A 15,221-nucleotide genomic window follows, 5' to 3' on the forward strand; every position below is an offset into this window, starting at 1 on the left:
CCACCTCGTCCTGTCCAGCTAAATGCCATAGCTCGTGAGAACATCGTGATGGAAGGTACGCTAATAGCATATAGTACTCATGCTCATATACTATTTGATACTGGCGCATCCGATTCGCTTATATCTGCTGCATTTGTCACAACTTTGGGATTGACACCAACTGAGCATGATGAAATTTTAACAGTCTCAACACCATTAGAAAAATCTACCACTTTAACCAAAGTATGCAAATCATGTCCTATACATGTTCTAGATACAGAATTTCCCATGGACCTCATAGTCATAAATTTGAGGCGATTTGACATAATTCTAGGATTTGATTGGTTAAGCAAATATCATGCCTTTATAGGCTGTCGTGAGAAAACCATCACCTTCACTATTCCTGGCCAACCCATTCGAAAAATTCAGTGTGACTCGCCCAAAAAATTCATACCTTCCAAAATTCTTGCCAATGTCGAATTAAAGAGTTCAAAACCTTTAATAGACCAAATCCCTATGGTAAACTCATTTAAAGATGTTTTCCAAGAAATCACTCGTTTACCTCCAAGCCGAGATATTGAATTCAGCATTGACCTCATACCTGAAGCCAGACCAATTTCTGTTACTCCCTATAGAATGGCACCAAAAGAATTAAAGGAGTTGCAGACGCAAATCAAAGGATTGCTGGATCTGGGATTTATCCGGCCTAGTGCTTCTAGTTGGGGAGCACCTGTTTTGTTCGTGAAGAAGAAAGATGGATCTCTCCGACTATGCATCGACTATCGGCAACTAAACAAGGTGACTATCAAAAATAAGTATCCATTGCCGCGAATCGATGATTTGTTTGATCAACTACGAGGAGCTCGAATATTTTCAAAGATCGACTTGCGCTCTGGGTACCATCAACTTCTGGTCAAGGAGGATGATATCCATAAAACCGCCTTTAACACACGGTATGGACATTATGAGTGGTTGGTGATGTCCTTTGGATTAACCAATGCACCAGCCATATTCATGGATTTGATGAACCGAGTGTTCAGTCCATTTCTGGATAAATTCATTATCGTCTTCATTGATGATATTTTGATTTATTCTAAAAATGAAGCGGATCATACACAACACTTGGAGACTACCTTACAAGTGCTTAGGGAACACAAGTTATGTGCGAAACTTGAGAAGTGTGATTTCTGGCAACACCAAGTGAAGTTCTTAGGCCACGTAGTCTCTCAACTGGGGATAGCAATGGACCCTGCAAAGATTGAAGCTGTGTTAGAATGGGAAGCTCCTACCACTCCAACGGAAGTACGAAGCTTTCTTGGCCTTGCTGGATATTATCGAAGGTTCATAGAAGGATTTTCAAAACTTGCTCTCCCAATGACGAGGTTGACTCGAAAGAATGTGAAGTACATTTGGGATGACAATTGTGAACGAGCATTCCAAAAGCTAAAGGAAAGGTTGACAATAGCACCCATCCTCACCATCCCAGAAAGTGGAGTTCCTTTCGTCATATATACTGATGCATCACATCAAGGGCTCGATTGTGTACTCATGCAAAGTGGGAAGGTGGTAGCATACGCATCTCGACAATTGAAGCTATCCAACCCACGATCTTGAACTAGCAGCCGTAGTTTTTGCTTTGAAAGTTTGGAGGCATTATTTGTATGGAGAACGATTCGATCTATTCTCCGACCACAAAAGTCTCAAGTACATTTTCTCCCAGAAGGATTTAAACATGCGACAACGAAGATGGATGGAGCTTATCAAGGACTATGACTTCACGCTGCAATACCACCCGGGGAAAGCAAATGTGGTGGCTGACGCTTTGAGTAGAAAACCTCAATGTCACCTTGCCTCCATTATAAGAGATCATTGGAGCGTGTTGGAAATTCTAATCGAATGCAATCTTACTCCTTCAGTGAACATGAATGGAGTTTTTATTGGAAATTTAGTGGTGCAACCCACCATAATTAGTCAAATCATTCAAGCTCAAGGAGAAGATGAAGAGCTCGTGAAATATGTTCAAGGAATGAAGGAAAAGCACCCTGAAGATTGGAGCACTCAAGCAAAAGAAGGAATGCGTTTTAGAGGGAGGCTCTGCGTGCCAAACGTTGCATCATTAAAAGATGATATAATGCAGGAGGCACATCGTTCAAAATTTACAATCCACCCAGGAGGAATGAAGATGTATAAAGATCTGAGGAAAAACTATTGGTGGAACAACATGAAGAGAGACATTGCCGCATATGTCTCTAGGTGCCTTACATGTCAAATGGTGAAAGCTGAGCACTTGCGGAAGGGAGGATTATTACAACCACTCAAGATTCCAGAATGGAAGTGGGAACACATCACGATGGACTTCATCACTGGATTACCAAAGACACAAAGAGGCAATGATGCAATTTGGGTCATTGTTGATCGCCTTACAAAGTCTGCACATTTCCTACCGATCAAAATAACAGATTCCATTGACGTCTTAAGTAAACTGTACTTGAGAGAAGTTGTGCGACTACACGGAGTTCCTGTTTCAATAGTTTCTGATCGTGATGCCCGATTCACATCAGGATTTTGGGTTAGTCTACAAACGGCAATGAAGACGAAGTTAGACATGAGCACCGCATTCCACCCTCAAACTGATGGGCAAACCGAGAGAGTCAATCAAGTGATAGAAGATATGCTTAGATCATGCATTTTGGATTTTGGAGGGAGTTGGGAGGATCACTTATATTTGATTGAGTTTGCTTACAACAATAGTTATCACTCAAGCCTAGGGATGGCACCTTTTGAAGCTCTCTATGGAAGACCGTGTCGTACTCCAATATGTTGGGCTGAGGTTGGAGAAGCCATTCTTCCCGGACTTGATATAGTTAAGCAATCGGCAGAGGTTATCACTTCAATTAAGGAGCGCTTGAAGACTGCACAAAGTCGCCAGAAGAGTTATGCGGATCGACATAGGAGAAGTGTAGAATTTCAGGTTGGAGATCATGTCTTGCTGAAAGTCTCACCGATGAGGGGAGTTATTCGTTTCGGGAGAAAGATTGCCAAGTTGTCACCACGGTTTATTGGGCCTTTCAAGATCATTGAGAAAGTTGGTAATTTAGCTTACCGACTAGATCTACCCCAAAACTTATCCAACGTGCACAATGTTTTTCATGTATCCATGCTACGGGAATACAAACCAGACAATTCCCGGTCATCGACCATAGTACCATAGAACTCTCAGAAGATGTCACATACGAGGAAGCACCTGTTCGTATCTTGGATCGAGAAGTACGGAAGCTCCGCACTAAGGAAATCCCACTAGTAAAGATACAATGGAATCGACATGACGAAAACGAGGCTTCGTGGGAACTAGAATCAGAAATGAGAAAGAAACATCCGCAATTGTTCATAGAACAAGGTACGTAAAATTCGAGGACGAATTTTCTTTTAAGGTGGGTAGACTGTAATAACCCGAAACTTAGTATCACTGTAGAGCACTCTAAGATACCTTAAACTTACAAATAATACAAGTATCTTCTAAGCATTTTTTTTTTTTTAGAAACCGATGATACCACATGCTATATGATAGGAGCATAAAATGCGACGTTTATAATGTTTAAACCCTATATTTTGCTAAGTTATTTCCTTTATCTTGATCAATTTAACTTAGTTAGTGTTTTACAGGTAAAATGGAGTCTCAAGGTCCAAAAATGGCTAAGGAGAGCATAAAGGGCGCCAAAATAATCAAGAAATGAAGAAATGGAGTTCTACTCATACTAGGAGACCTGTGGAAGCCAGGAGAAGTCTATGGAACGTCCATGAAGCATCTAGAAGTCTCATGAAGATCACAAATCCATTACAGATTCGGAAAACTGTCAATGCAGATCAGTCAACTTCAACGGAGTGTCAAAAATCGCTCAGAGCTCAGAAAATTATGATCTTTATATGGTTGGAAAGCTACGGATGTCTAGTTTCCATAACTTTTTACATCTCGTCGATATCTATTTTCTAGAAGAAGTTATGATCATTTTAGTGCACTGAGGTCAAGTCTGCCGGAAATCTGTTTTGTGTCAAAGGAGTTCTAACTCAATTTTGTTTCTTCATCATCTATCTTAGTTTGTTTTCAAACTTGAGTACCATTTGGACAGAAACATTTAGACTGTTATAGTATAAATATATTATAGTATAAATATCTATATCTTGTAATAGGTACTTGAGTGTATAGATAAGTACTTGAGTGTGTAAATATAGGTATGAAGACTTGTGTGGAATAAAGTATATGGGGAAGCAACAAGCATGGCAGCTCTCATAATTGCAGCAACCATGTGGAGCTGCAGCTATGATCATTGAAGCCATTATAATGGACTTCTTACCATTGCATCCACACTACAATGTATTTCTATAAATACCCTATTTTGTGAGAAGAAAAAAACACCTTGCTTCATAACTTTTTCCATCTTCTTCCTCTCTCCATTTTCTTACCATAAGCAGTTTTCATATCTTCAAGGAGCTTAGCTGTGCCATCCACCCTCCTAGCTATGATCACCACCTTGTGCCGCCACCTTGGAGCTGCTTTGGATCTTTGGGACGTAATCAAGAGTTGTTCATTCCACCATTATCATCATATCTTCACGGTTATGTGTAATTGTAGATAGAGAATTCTGTTTTTATTTTCTTTGTAAACTGAAATTATGAGTTCATAATCTTATTTTTGGAACAATTTTGATGCTCTTTTCAAAGTAATATTAGTTTATGTGTTCTTGATCTTTGTGTGTTTCATCTATATGAAAAGATAATCTGATTTTGTTTTAAAGAAAACGTTTACATGTTTTTGGTTCTTTGGTTCGAAACATAGAGTGATTGCATGTAATTGGAGCTAGCAATTAGGTTTATGTTTTGTAATCCTAATTCAAATGAGTAGTAAAGGCTTAGGACATAAGTCGAAATCAGATTGTTTATGCATTGAATTGACATGCTTTGTGTACATGGATTTGCATAATTATTAACCAAACTTTCACATGAACTTAATGATTTGAAACTTGAGTTTGCATGATTGCTTTGATTGTGTGAAACCTATTTTCAAAATATATTGGTTAGGTGCTTTGCTTGATCAATTGTGTAAAAGGAAGTAAAATAAGAGACATTGTTTGCTTTTAACTTTGTTTCTTGGTTGATAACTTTTCATGGTATTAGTAAAGGATTAAGGATGCATGTAACAAATTGATCTTGAATTGTAGTGGATGAATTGTTACCAAAATTTTATGTTCATGATTCCATTCATCTTCAACTTTTTGTTTTATTTTTGTTTTCCAAAATTTTCATTCCAAAACTCCCCAAAACCTTTATTTGATTTCGTGATATGTGTTCTTGTATATAAATTTGTGTTTTTAGCTTTTCGTACTTGTAAATATTTCAAATATAACCTGAAAATACCTTAAAAGAACTTGTGAACTTTGTTTAAGTTTTTAGGATGTTAGTTTCAGTTCATGTGTGTTTTTCTAGTTAGTTTTGTGTTAGAATTAGTTTTTATTTAGATTTTGTGTTTGTGCTATATTTATTTGTATTTACTTATATTCCTGTTCTTTGTTTTATTTTTGTAAATAATACTTCTTATTGTTTAATTTCTTTATTTGTTTACACAATTACAGGTGTACCCTCAATCCCCGGATAGAACGATCCCTATTTACCATATACTAACGATGACATTTTACAGGGTTAAATTGCGTGCTACTTTGAGCGTGTCACTATACTTACAAGTTATATAGGTAAATTTTTAGAGTTCTAGTAAACTTTCTAAAATACGTTAGTTCGTATTACTTGTGTACACTCGATATTTGTTTTCAAACTCAAAATTATTATCTATGTTATTTTTGTGATGCATGTTATTTTAGTACTAATTATTGCTATTTTTACCTTAAGAAAGCACTAAAAGTTCTTTACTTATTAATTGGGTAAATGTGCATATGGATGTGTGTGTGTGTGTGTATATATATATATATATATATATTTAGCAAGAGGATTTATGATCTGATTTATGCTTTCTTTCTTTTATTATTTTTTTAATTTTATCTTATCCTTTTAATCATTTAACCTAAATAGTGATTAGTCACTCACCTTACAATAATTAGTCACTTACTTATTTTATGCTTAATTCTAGCCTATATAAGCATATGATCTGATCATACCTCCTACAAGCTTGAAGATCAAATGCAAAATTGATCAAAACTCCCTTAGTTGAAGAGAAAACCCAACTAGAAGTTCCTCACACAAATCCTTCACCCTTTTTCTCTTAAGAAGTTCCCTTTTTGTGAAAGAAGTCCAAAGTTTGATCACAAGACCTTCTGAGTTCCTTAAGTAAGTACATGAATACATTCCTATATTCTTTTGTCTTTAAAATTTATCAAATTGCATAATCAATGATAAAATGGAAAAGGATCTGCTTTGCTGCAAACCCGTATTTTCGTATATAACAAATTCTGTTTTGTCAAAACTAATTACAGTATTAAATTCCTCATCAAAAGTTCTTCAATTTAGGCTTTTGAATCACTCAAAAAGGTTAAGAAATGAAGAAGTTATGGCTAATCAAAGTTTTCAACTTTTAAACTCGCTGGAAATCTCATACAGCCATCACAACTTCAAAATTTCATATCTCCCTCATTTCTTATCCGTTTTCTACAAACTTTATATCAATTTGAATCTTAGGACCTCTACTTGTGATCTGGAAAGTTTGAGAATTAATGGTAAAATACACCGTACATAAAGACTTAAACATCAAAGGGCAGTATCAAAAATATTGGTTTCTGCACTGTTATGGTTCTTCACCATTTCTGGACTATGTAACTTCGAACTGAATTACATGACTTATACCATTGCATTCCTTGTGAAAAACCCTTAGAAATGGTGTACTCATTTGACTAATTCGGACTTGTGATGGACAACATAACACATTTTGAAGTTTGATGACTCTAATCGGAGAAACATGAATACGGTTGATGAACTTCAATGGATTTGGACATAAGGACTGAAATACTAACTATAATATAATTTTGTTAAATTGTTTATAGTTACTTATTTAATACTTGTGCTTTATTATTACCTATTTTACTTGATTTCAATTATGTATAAGCTTCTTTTTAATTATGTTGTTTGCTAGTGAATTTACTTATTTGTGATATACAATTATGTTACACATGTTTTCATATGAGATTATTCCTAAGTATATGTATCTATATGTGTGAGTACATATACATATATTATGATCTATAATTCATAAAGATTGTATGTTGTGAATTTGATTATGTTTGAGAAGTACAGTTGTGAAGCCGGGTGATTAGTACTACCCCGTGCTTAAGTGAATTACTGGTAAAGGTGTTTTGATGTTATGAGGAGTTAAGCTGTGGGCCCTAGTCCCTTCAGATAGTGCACTATTATACTCTTAGGAAGGGTAAATACTTTGGTAGTGTCCTTAGTATGCTGCGGCTTACCCGTACTTTGGGTATAGTACGTTGGACCCTAGTACGTGGATTTATGATTTGTTACCAGTCAATCTGGCTTACCCGTGCTTTGGTATTATGGACCCTAGCACGTGGATTTATGAATTGTTACCAGTTAATCCGAAAATTCACTAAGAAGAAAAGTGTACTTATATTATTTTGATCAAATATCTGTCTGCGATATATATTATCAATATGTTATGGTGCTAAGTGAAAAGAGAATCAAGCATGTATTGCTTAAAGTTTATTTCACATATTAATGCTGCAATATTTGTTGGTTCAATAAGGAGGTGTGATTAAGTGATTTATTACCAGTCTCATAAACCATTCACACGAATGAATATATTTGTATATATGTGTGTGTATTGTGTGTATATATATACATATTTAAGAATTCGTATGAACTTAAATGGTTCTTGGTACATTTTAACTTGGTTGTTCAAGTTTGATTTCTTATAAGACACATTAAAATAAGAATGTAAGTTGTGTACTTATTGGGCTTGTGTTGCTCATGATGCTACACCTTCTTGTTTTCAGGTAACGAGTAGACGCTTGGGGAAAGTGGGGTGATTCTCTAAATAAATGAATGTTTTATTTTCTACTACTATTTCAAGAGAAATAATGTAATATATTTTTGTTCAACTTCAATATTGTAAAAATAATAATTTCAATTCCTAATAAAAGTACTATTCAGACTTATTTACAAATTCTCTTACTTTAATTTATTCTTTGAGGAAGTTTTGTTTGAAACAACCCACATCACGAATTCGGGTACCATATTTCAATATAATATTAGTCTCGGATTTGGGGTGTGACATAGACCAACTCTTCCTTATCCTTTTTGCAGCAAGACTACTGGACACTATTTTCTCTATTTTTGTTATCAGAGATTTTGTTGGCGATATCAAGGATTTGGTTGTGTCGGACTACAAAGAAACTTAGCCATCGAATCGGAGAGCTTTGGATGTCTTATATGGGCTGAATCAGTGAATCCTACGTTTTAAGGAGCTTCAATTCCATGCTTTGAGGGACTCCCTCCCCATTAAATAGGAGGACTACATTCCATTCACTTCTTACTTTACTCCGCTGCTGTTTAGCCAAACTAATGTAAAATGTAACCATATTTTATTCATAGTGAAACCAGTAGCAAACAACTGTGACGTAGCACGAAACTTCGCAGAGATTCGTGTGAACACATAAATCTCGTGTTTTCATGGGTGTCATACTGTGATTGTCTTGAACCTCAAACTTTGTGTTTTAAAAACCTCATAGTAAGGGTCCTGCATTATCAGGGATTATGTTGGCAATGTGGAATATTTGGTTCTGTTGTACAGAGGAAACTTTTATCGTCCTGTGTTTTGCTCTTAGCGCTTTGTCTAGCATTTTTGATTTTGCCAGTTCGGTTGCAGATGAGATTGGAAGAACTTGTGGTTGGTTTTCCAGATCAGCAAGTTTCTAAAAACCTCATACGAAACTAAATGAATCTCATTCCATTTGCAAATTACATTGCCGTCGTACTTAATTTACATGTGATATGGATCAGTACAACAGACTCGATGGGTTGCACACAAGGCAAGTTCTGGTCTCGTGTGTTCATTACTCACTCCTCGTTTATAAATGAGGTTAGGCAATTATTGTTCTCTCTTTTCGTTTTTCTTTGTTTGGATGAGTAACTATTGTTCTATAAATAGCATGTACAAATTTCTGATTTCTTACATCTGAATTAATCACCTCCTAAGGGAACTTCTTTTTCGCAGCCATTGTTGCAATGATTTCCTGGATACCTTTAGCCTTTCCAGAACCACGGGTCTTCTAGTGGAATAAATCAACTCCGAGTGTAATTCATTCCTTACTGGCTTTTCTTCCAAATTTTGATCCGAATCTATATTGTTCTCGGATACTATTGTAGTATCAAGTGCAACTTTAGGTACTGTTGAAAGAACCTTGAGCCCCAATTCATCCTGTAGAAGCTTGGTTATTGCATCTATGACCTCTAAATTGTGAGCTGTTGAGCCTCCATCAACCTCATCATGGACTCCTACCATGATCAACATGTCATCTTTTACCGAATCTCCTGCGACCATAATTAAATTCTAACATCAACGAAATTTAGAAACTTCAAAGGAAAGGTTCCGCATTCTAAGTTCTTTATCTCACTTGCTTAAGTCTTACTCTTACCTTATCTTGGTGATCTAAATGAATAAATGGCTTCTCAAATTAAATATAGGCATTTGAAATGCAATACCCTTGTGAAGCATTATGTTCATACCTAAGGTATAGTTCTCTTTGATCATTCGCAGAACTGCAAGAACAACTATCCGAGCTTCAACCTGTTAGCATTATTGCAGCAAATTTGAAAGCATTCAGCACAAGAACAAAGAGATGAACCCTTTAAAAGGTTGAACATAAACACAATTGAATAATGACATGTTAACCAGACTGGCTAGCTATTCTTTAAACATATATAATATAATCATTCATTTTAACAATTGAATGTAGTAACTTTGCTTTGAAAAATCAATTTTGTACAAGCATACCTTTGTAAGTCCTTGAAGGTCAACTGCTAAAGTGTCAGCAATATGCTGTTGTAAGTGTTCTGCAACTTTTTCAAGAAGCACACTTCCAGGTCTCCCAATGCCAGCTTTGTCCCAGTAACTGAACTCACCTTGTTTCGGGCTGCTGTCTTGTATAACTCCTTCACACCATTCCTCAATTAGTTGCTCAAGGTAATAATCATTGGGCTTGTAACTGCAAAGTAAAATGCCAAATTAGTAATATGAATATATTCATTTGGAATTGAAATTCAAGATGATATACCCTGCTTTCCGCATGTCCTGATATATAGCCAGGCATTGTTGTACTTCACTTACAGAACCATATCTGCTACGAGCCCTTAAAAGTGTATTATATGTCACCTGAAAAAGCCATTGGGATAATACTTGTTGAACTGATCTAGAATGGCTATCACCATACCCAGATTATTTATTGGAATAGCCATAATTTTGTTTATATATACATTAAAGTTTTTACGCAGAACCATATGCAGACTGCAAAAATATTATGTTTGAGAAAAAGAGAATATAAGGATAAAGGATATATGACTTAAAATTAGAACCATCAATTCGTAGCACTTACCAAATTTGGGTGTATCTGATATTTTTTCATTTCTGCAAACAGTGACAATGCTAAGTCCAAATTTTCACTTTCCACGCAGATCTGTGAAGCCAAGGACATGATACATCAAATCTAGGTGAAAAGAGAACGGCGGATAATAGATAACCTGAGGTAGTCTGATTATAAAGCTTTTAAACCTTGATGGCTGTTGTATAGGCAACAACATCAGGTTGGATCCCAGCTACACGCATACTTTTCAAGATCTGCACTGAAATAAATTTTTATCAGTGAACTTATATCCTCCCCAAGAATACATAAAGTGACAATGAGTGAAAAAACACTTGGGGCAAAAATAATAATAATAACAAATCCTCAACCATTTGTGTGTTACCTGCAAGGCACCCTCAACATTCCCCGAGCTTCCACATATATCAGCCAAAATCGACCATGTTATTTGATTAGGAAAAAGACCTACTGTTTTCATCTCATCCATCAGTGCTCTTGCATGGTAGTAGTCAGACCCACAGGCCTTCATCAAAGTATTGTATGTTGTAGTTGTGGGTTTAAAAGAAAGCCCTTCAGCAAAGTTAGATAGAAGTATAATTAGAGGTATGGTTAGACATATTAGTATTCGAAAGTGCACAAGTACGGTCCAGTTGAACTGCTTCCTGCACTACCTTTGTAGTTTTTGCCAAAAGTCTCCTGGACCTTATTACTCTTAAAAGAATGGAAAAGGCGAAAAGCCCTGTCATACTGGCAAGCCTCAACACAAGCATGCAGAAGGATGTTAAAGCACTGTGAATTAGGTTCACAGCCGGCCAAGAGCATCTCTTCAAACAATTGAATTGCCTTATCCACAAGACCTGCATTTGCACAGGCACTGATCAATGATGACCATGTAATTGTATTTGGCATAACACCTGCTGCTAGCATATCTTCTTTGACATTTAAAGCCATGTGCCACATTTTTGCATCTGAAAAGACCTGGAAAATTGTTCACTAGTTATGGAGACGGTGAAATGGTCCACTGTATGAATATCCATTGCTACTAAGTACCAACTTAAACAAAAAGGTACCCGTATGACTATGTACTTGCTATGCAAGAGCCAAAATATAACAACACGTAAGCAGATGTATGTACCTTTACAATAGTGCTGTAAGTGAAGACATCCAATTTCAACACTCCTGTCGATTCCAAATGCTGTAATTCCCTATAAATATCTTGTGCCAGATCAACTCTTCCAGCGAGACAGCATGCCTTCAAAAGAATATTGTAACATGCCAAATCTGCTTTGACACCAAGATTCTGGATATAGAAAACAAACAAATTTAGATGATTGTAGCTTCATTCATAACAGATTGACAGGTCAATCATGAATCACAACTAATTTCACAAATGTTGCAAAACATAATCTCAACTATCTACTTAGTGATCCCAGAGGGAAGGTTTTGTCTGTACATTTGATGTTACTACAAAAATTTGGTGTGAGAAGACATAATGAAACAATGATATTAACATTGTAATAACTAAACTTGAAAAAAGAAAACAAATGAGAGAGAGAGAGAGAGAGAGAGAGAGAGAGAGAGCGAGCATTACCTGCATACTCTTGTATACATGAAATGTGTAGCTCAGATCATGTGAGTTCACATTCATCAGACTGTTGAAAACATATATATTCGGAATGACCTTCTGTTTGAGCAAGTCCTGCAGAAGATCATGGGTAAAGAAAGCCCTGACTCTTAATCTGAATGAGTGCATTAAAACTATAAAAGTATCTAAGAACTCATCTTTGTAAAGTTTGGTATATTGTTTACAGAGAGCCGAGATTCAAAATAAGACCAAAAACAATTTTATTTTAATTTAATATATATTTTTCTCCTGCATATCTTTCATGTTCTCTTTCACCGTCTTTGTCCTTTCTCATATCTTTTCCCTTTAATTTCTTAACTAAAGCAAAATCCACAAATCTTATCAAGACACCAAGAGTTTCCAGGAAATAAAAGACCAAGAAAAGAAGGATTGTTACAACTAATACCATTACATACAAGTAGGTAGATTTATTGAGAGATAGGGTGACAGTTGCCATCTAGTCATCTACTATTAGCACCCCAACAGAACTCAATTATGAGAAGAGAAACTTAAGAACTCAGTTCTGACCCACTTAAGATCTCAGTTCTGAACCATAGGATGAAATATAATGTTAATTCAAAATTCAAGCTAGAAGAACAGTTCCAAATACTAAGACAATTCAGGGTGGGCTCTACCTCATAAATGTACCTAGATTTCATGTAGTCTTTGCAGACACCACAGACGTCAATTATTGTGCGGTAGATGTACATATTAGAACCACTCAATTTTGCCTTAGATGCTTCATATGCTGTCAAAGCAGACGCCAATGCCCTCCTCTTTCCAAACTCATTCATAATGTTACAGAATAAGATATGCGCATGTGGAAAAATACAAGCATACCTGCAAAAATTTGATAACCAAAGCATAAATAATGACTACCACGGAAAGATCCATTGTGATTCAAGTCATCCAACATTAATTGACACCATGGTCAACAAATCCATGTCAAAAGTCAAAACTTCACATACGACAAGAGTTTGAGCAATGCAGATCAAGGAAGAGAAATCCCCTGTCAGACTCATAAGAGAACAATCAATTATACCTTATGGCCAATTTCGGGCTACGTTTATCGACACATGTTTTGATGACTTCAGATGGCTCCACCAGTTCTTTGATTGGGAAATGCAAACCTGAACCAAGCATTATCTGTTACCATTGCAAACAGTCTCCCAAGACTGAAATTCTCATTAAAGATATGTTCTTCCCACCCCATTCCGATAACAACTTACTAACATTATTAAACATCTCCTACAGCCCTAAGCCAGCTTAAACAGCTAAAAGAAGTTGCATATCACTCTTAATTGTTTAAGTTTATCGAATCATTTCCGAATGTATTTTACGAATGCAGCTTACAATTTTACAGCAATTAGAAATCTCTGAACCTAGATTATATAAAATAAAATAAATGAACAAATTAGTGAAGGAATTATCAGATAAATTACCTGAAAGAACCTCCATAAGCTCAACAAGTTCCTGAACTTGCTTGAATTTCAAAAGGCGGTGACAATGTCCTGCCAGCAACTCCATAGCGTAGCCATCAAACAGCTCCAGCGGCCGAACCCCAAGCTCGTCGACTTTGATCAACACCTCCAGGACGCCCCTGACCTTCCCCTCCTTCAAAAACCCGGAAATGCCCCTGGCGACCATGTCGACCTTGAGCGCGGCGGCGAACTGCGAGGCCTTGACGCCGGAGAGGACGACGCTCTCGGCGATCATGGCGAAGTCGTCGAGCTTGCCGTCGCGGGCGAGCTTGGAGGCGAGGTCGGCGAAGTAGGAGAGGTGGGTGTTGCGGGGGTCCCAGCGGCCGGCGAAGAGAGGCGGCGGCCGGGAATGGAGGGTGGAGATTGGAGGGGAGGATTTGGAAGGGGAGAGCTTGGGGATTGGGGGCTTGTAGGGTTTGGTGGAGCGGTTGCCATTGGGATTTGGGGGAGTGGAGATTGAAGAGATAGTGTAGCCAAGGATGACCAACACTCTCATTCCTTGGGCTACTGGAGAATCCTTTTTTTCTTTTTCTTTTTTTAATAATAATTAGAATTATTTTCTGGTGGGATTGGAGGGGAATACGGGGTTTTATGGATTGGATTTGAAAGGCGCGTATTTTGTGTCAGATTTCTTAACGGTTTTTCAAATGCGATGCTAGTGCTTTGGGAGCTTGGGCCGGGGGTGAGGGAATATCTTACTTCATATTTTTGGCCGTCGATAACTCGATTAGAAATAACTTGGTCGAGGCCACCACTTTTTAACGTTACATTAATGGTATCAGTGATGTTCAATCCCCTAAATTTAACACCAAATGTTGAGACGAAAATAATGAAAATATCTTAATTTTTGAAATTAAATCTAAGAGTGAGTGACCATAAAATTTTTGGTCAGGTGACTGTGTGATCATCGCTGCATATCGATACACCATTTTGGTAACAAGTTACATTTTTATGATGCACGTCACTGAAACACGTTATATTGATAGATGATTTTGGTAACAAGTTAATATTTTTATGATACACGTCTTTGAAAAATGAGTAAGTAAGTGTTGATTCGTTATGCATTACTACAGATGATTGAAACCTACACTCTTCATTTTACAATTCATACACTCTTCATTTTACAATTCATTTATGTTCAATTTTTCAGTATCTTAAATTTTGTTTTTTTGTAAGAATTTTAACTAAAAAATTGAGTGTGGATTGCATATTAGAAAGTGTGATTCCATTATCGTTACAATAAACACTTTTATTGATTATATTACACTATATAATAAAAAGGGAAAATCGTCCAAACGGTGTCTGAACTTTTTCAGACTATTAATTTTCATACCTATACTTCAAAAAAATATCAAAATGGTACCTGAGTGTCTGAATCCGACCCAATTTCCGTACCTAGCAACAGTAAAATCGTTAACAGAGTTAACTTTTGAAGGATATTTTCGTCATTTTACTATTCATCATCTCCATCCTCTTCTTCTCCTCCACTGAAACCATCACCAGCACCTCTCTTGCACATCAGGAAAAACAAGCTTCTAAACAAAA

At 36.5% G+C, this 15,221-nt stretch overlaps 2 protein-coding genes across 12 annotated transcripts in view; one reads left to right on the plus strand and one right to left on the minus strand.

Annotated features, from left to right (window-relative positions):
- LOC133719954 (putative disease resistance protein RGA3) overlaps positions 1–8,742 on the plus strand; it is a 29,060-nt gene extending 20,318 nt beyond the window's left edge. For 8 of the 11 annotated variants that reach the window (XM_062146138.1, XM_062146149.1, XM_062146150.1 and 5 more), the window contains 2 exons: positions 3,643–5,723; positions 7,989–8,150. The gene's annotated coding sequence lies outside the window, so the exon portion shown is untranslated. Of the gene's footprint in view, positions 1–3,642; positions 5,724–7,988; positions 8,151–8,298 lie in introns of those variants that run through there. The other 3 variants (XM_062146139.1, XM_062146140.1, XM_062146145.1) reach the window with 3 other exon arrangements.
- Positions 8,743–8,918: 176 nt separating this feature from the next.
- Positions 8,919–14,349, minus strand: LOC133719955 (pentatricopeptide repeat-containing protein At5g02830, chloroplastic). The gene is made up of 13 exons (XM_062146151.1): positions 13,638–14,349; positions 13,238–13,325; positions 12,831–13,035; positions 12,163–12,270; positions 11,707–11,871; positions 11,243–11,549; positions 10,957–11,141; positions 10,763–10,828; positions 10,587–10,667; positions 10,269–10,366; positions 9,989–10,199; positions 9,721–9,781; positions 8,919–9,525 (listed from the first exon to the last, which is right to left on the minus strand). The coding sequence occupies exons 1-13, from the start codon at positions 14,170–14,172 to the stop codon at positions 9,179–9,181; spliced, it is 2,457 nt and encodes an 818-aa protein (XP_062002135.1). The 5' UTR covers positions 14,173–14,349; the 3' UTR covers positions 8,919–9,178.
- Between the last annotated feature and the right edge of the window lie 872 nt (positions 14,350–15,221).

This window comes from Rosa rugosa, chromosome 7 (genome assembly GCF_958449725.1).
Source record: "Rosa rugosa chromosome 7, drRosRugo1.1, whole genome shotgun sequence".
In the NCBI taxonomy this organism is placed as follows: Eukaryota; Viridiplantae; Streptophyta; class Magnoliopsida; order Rosales; family Rosaceae; genus Rosa; species Rosa rugosa.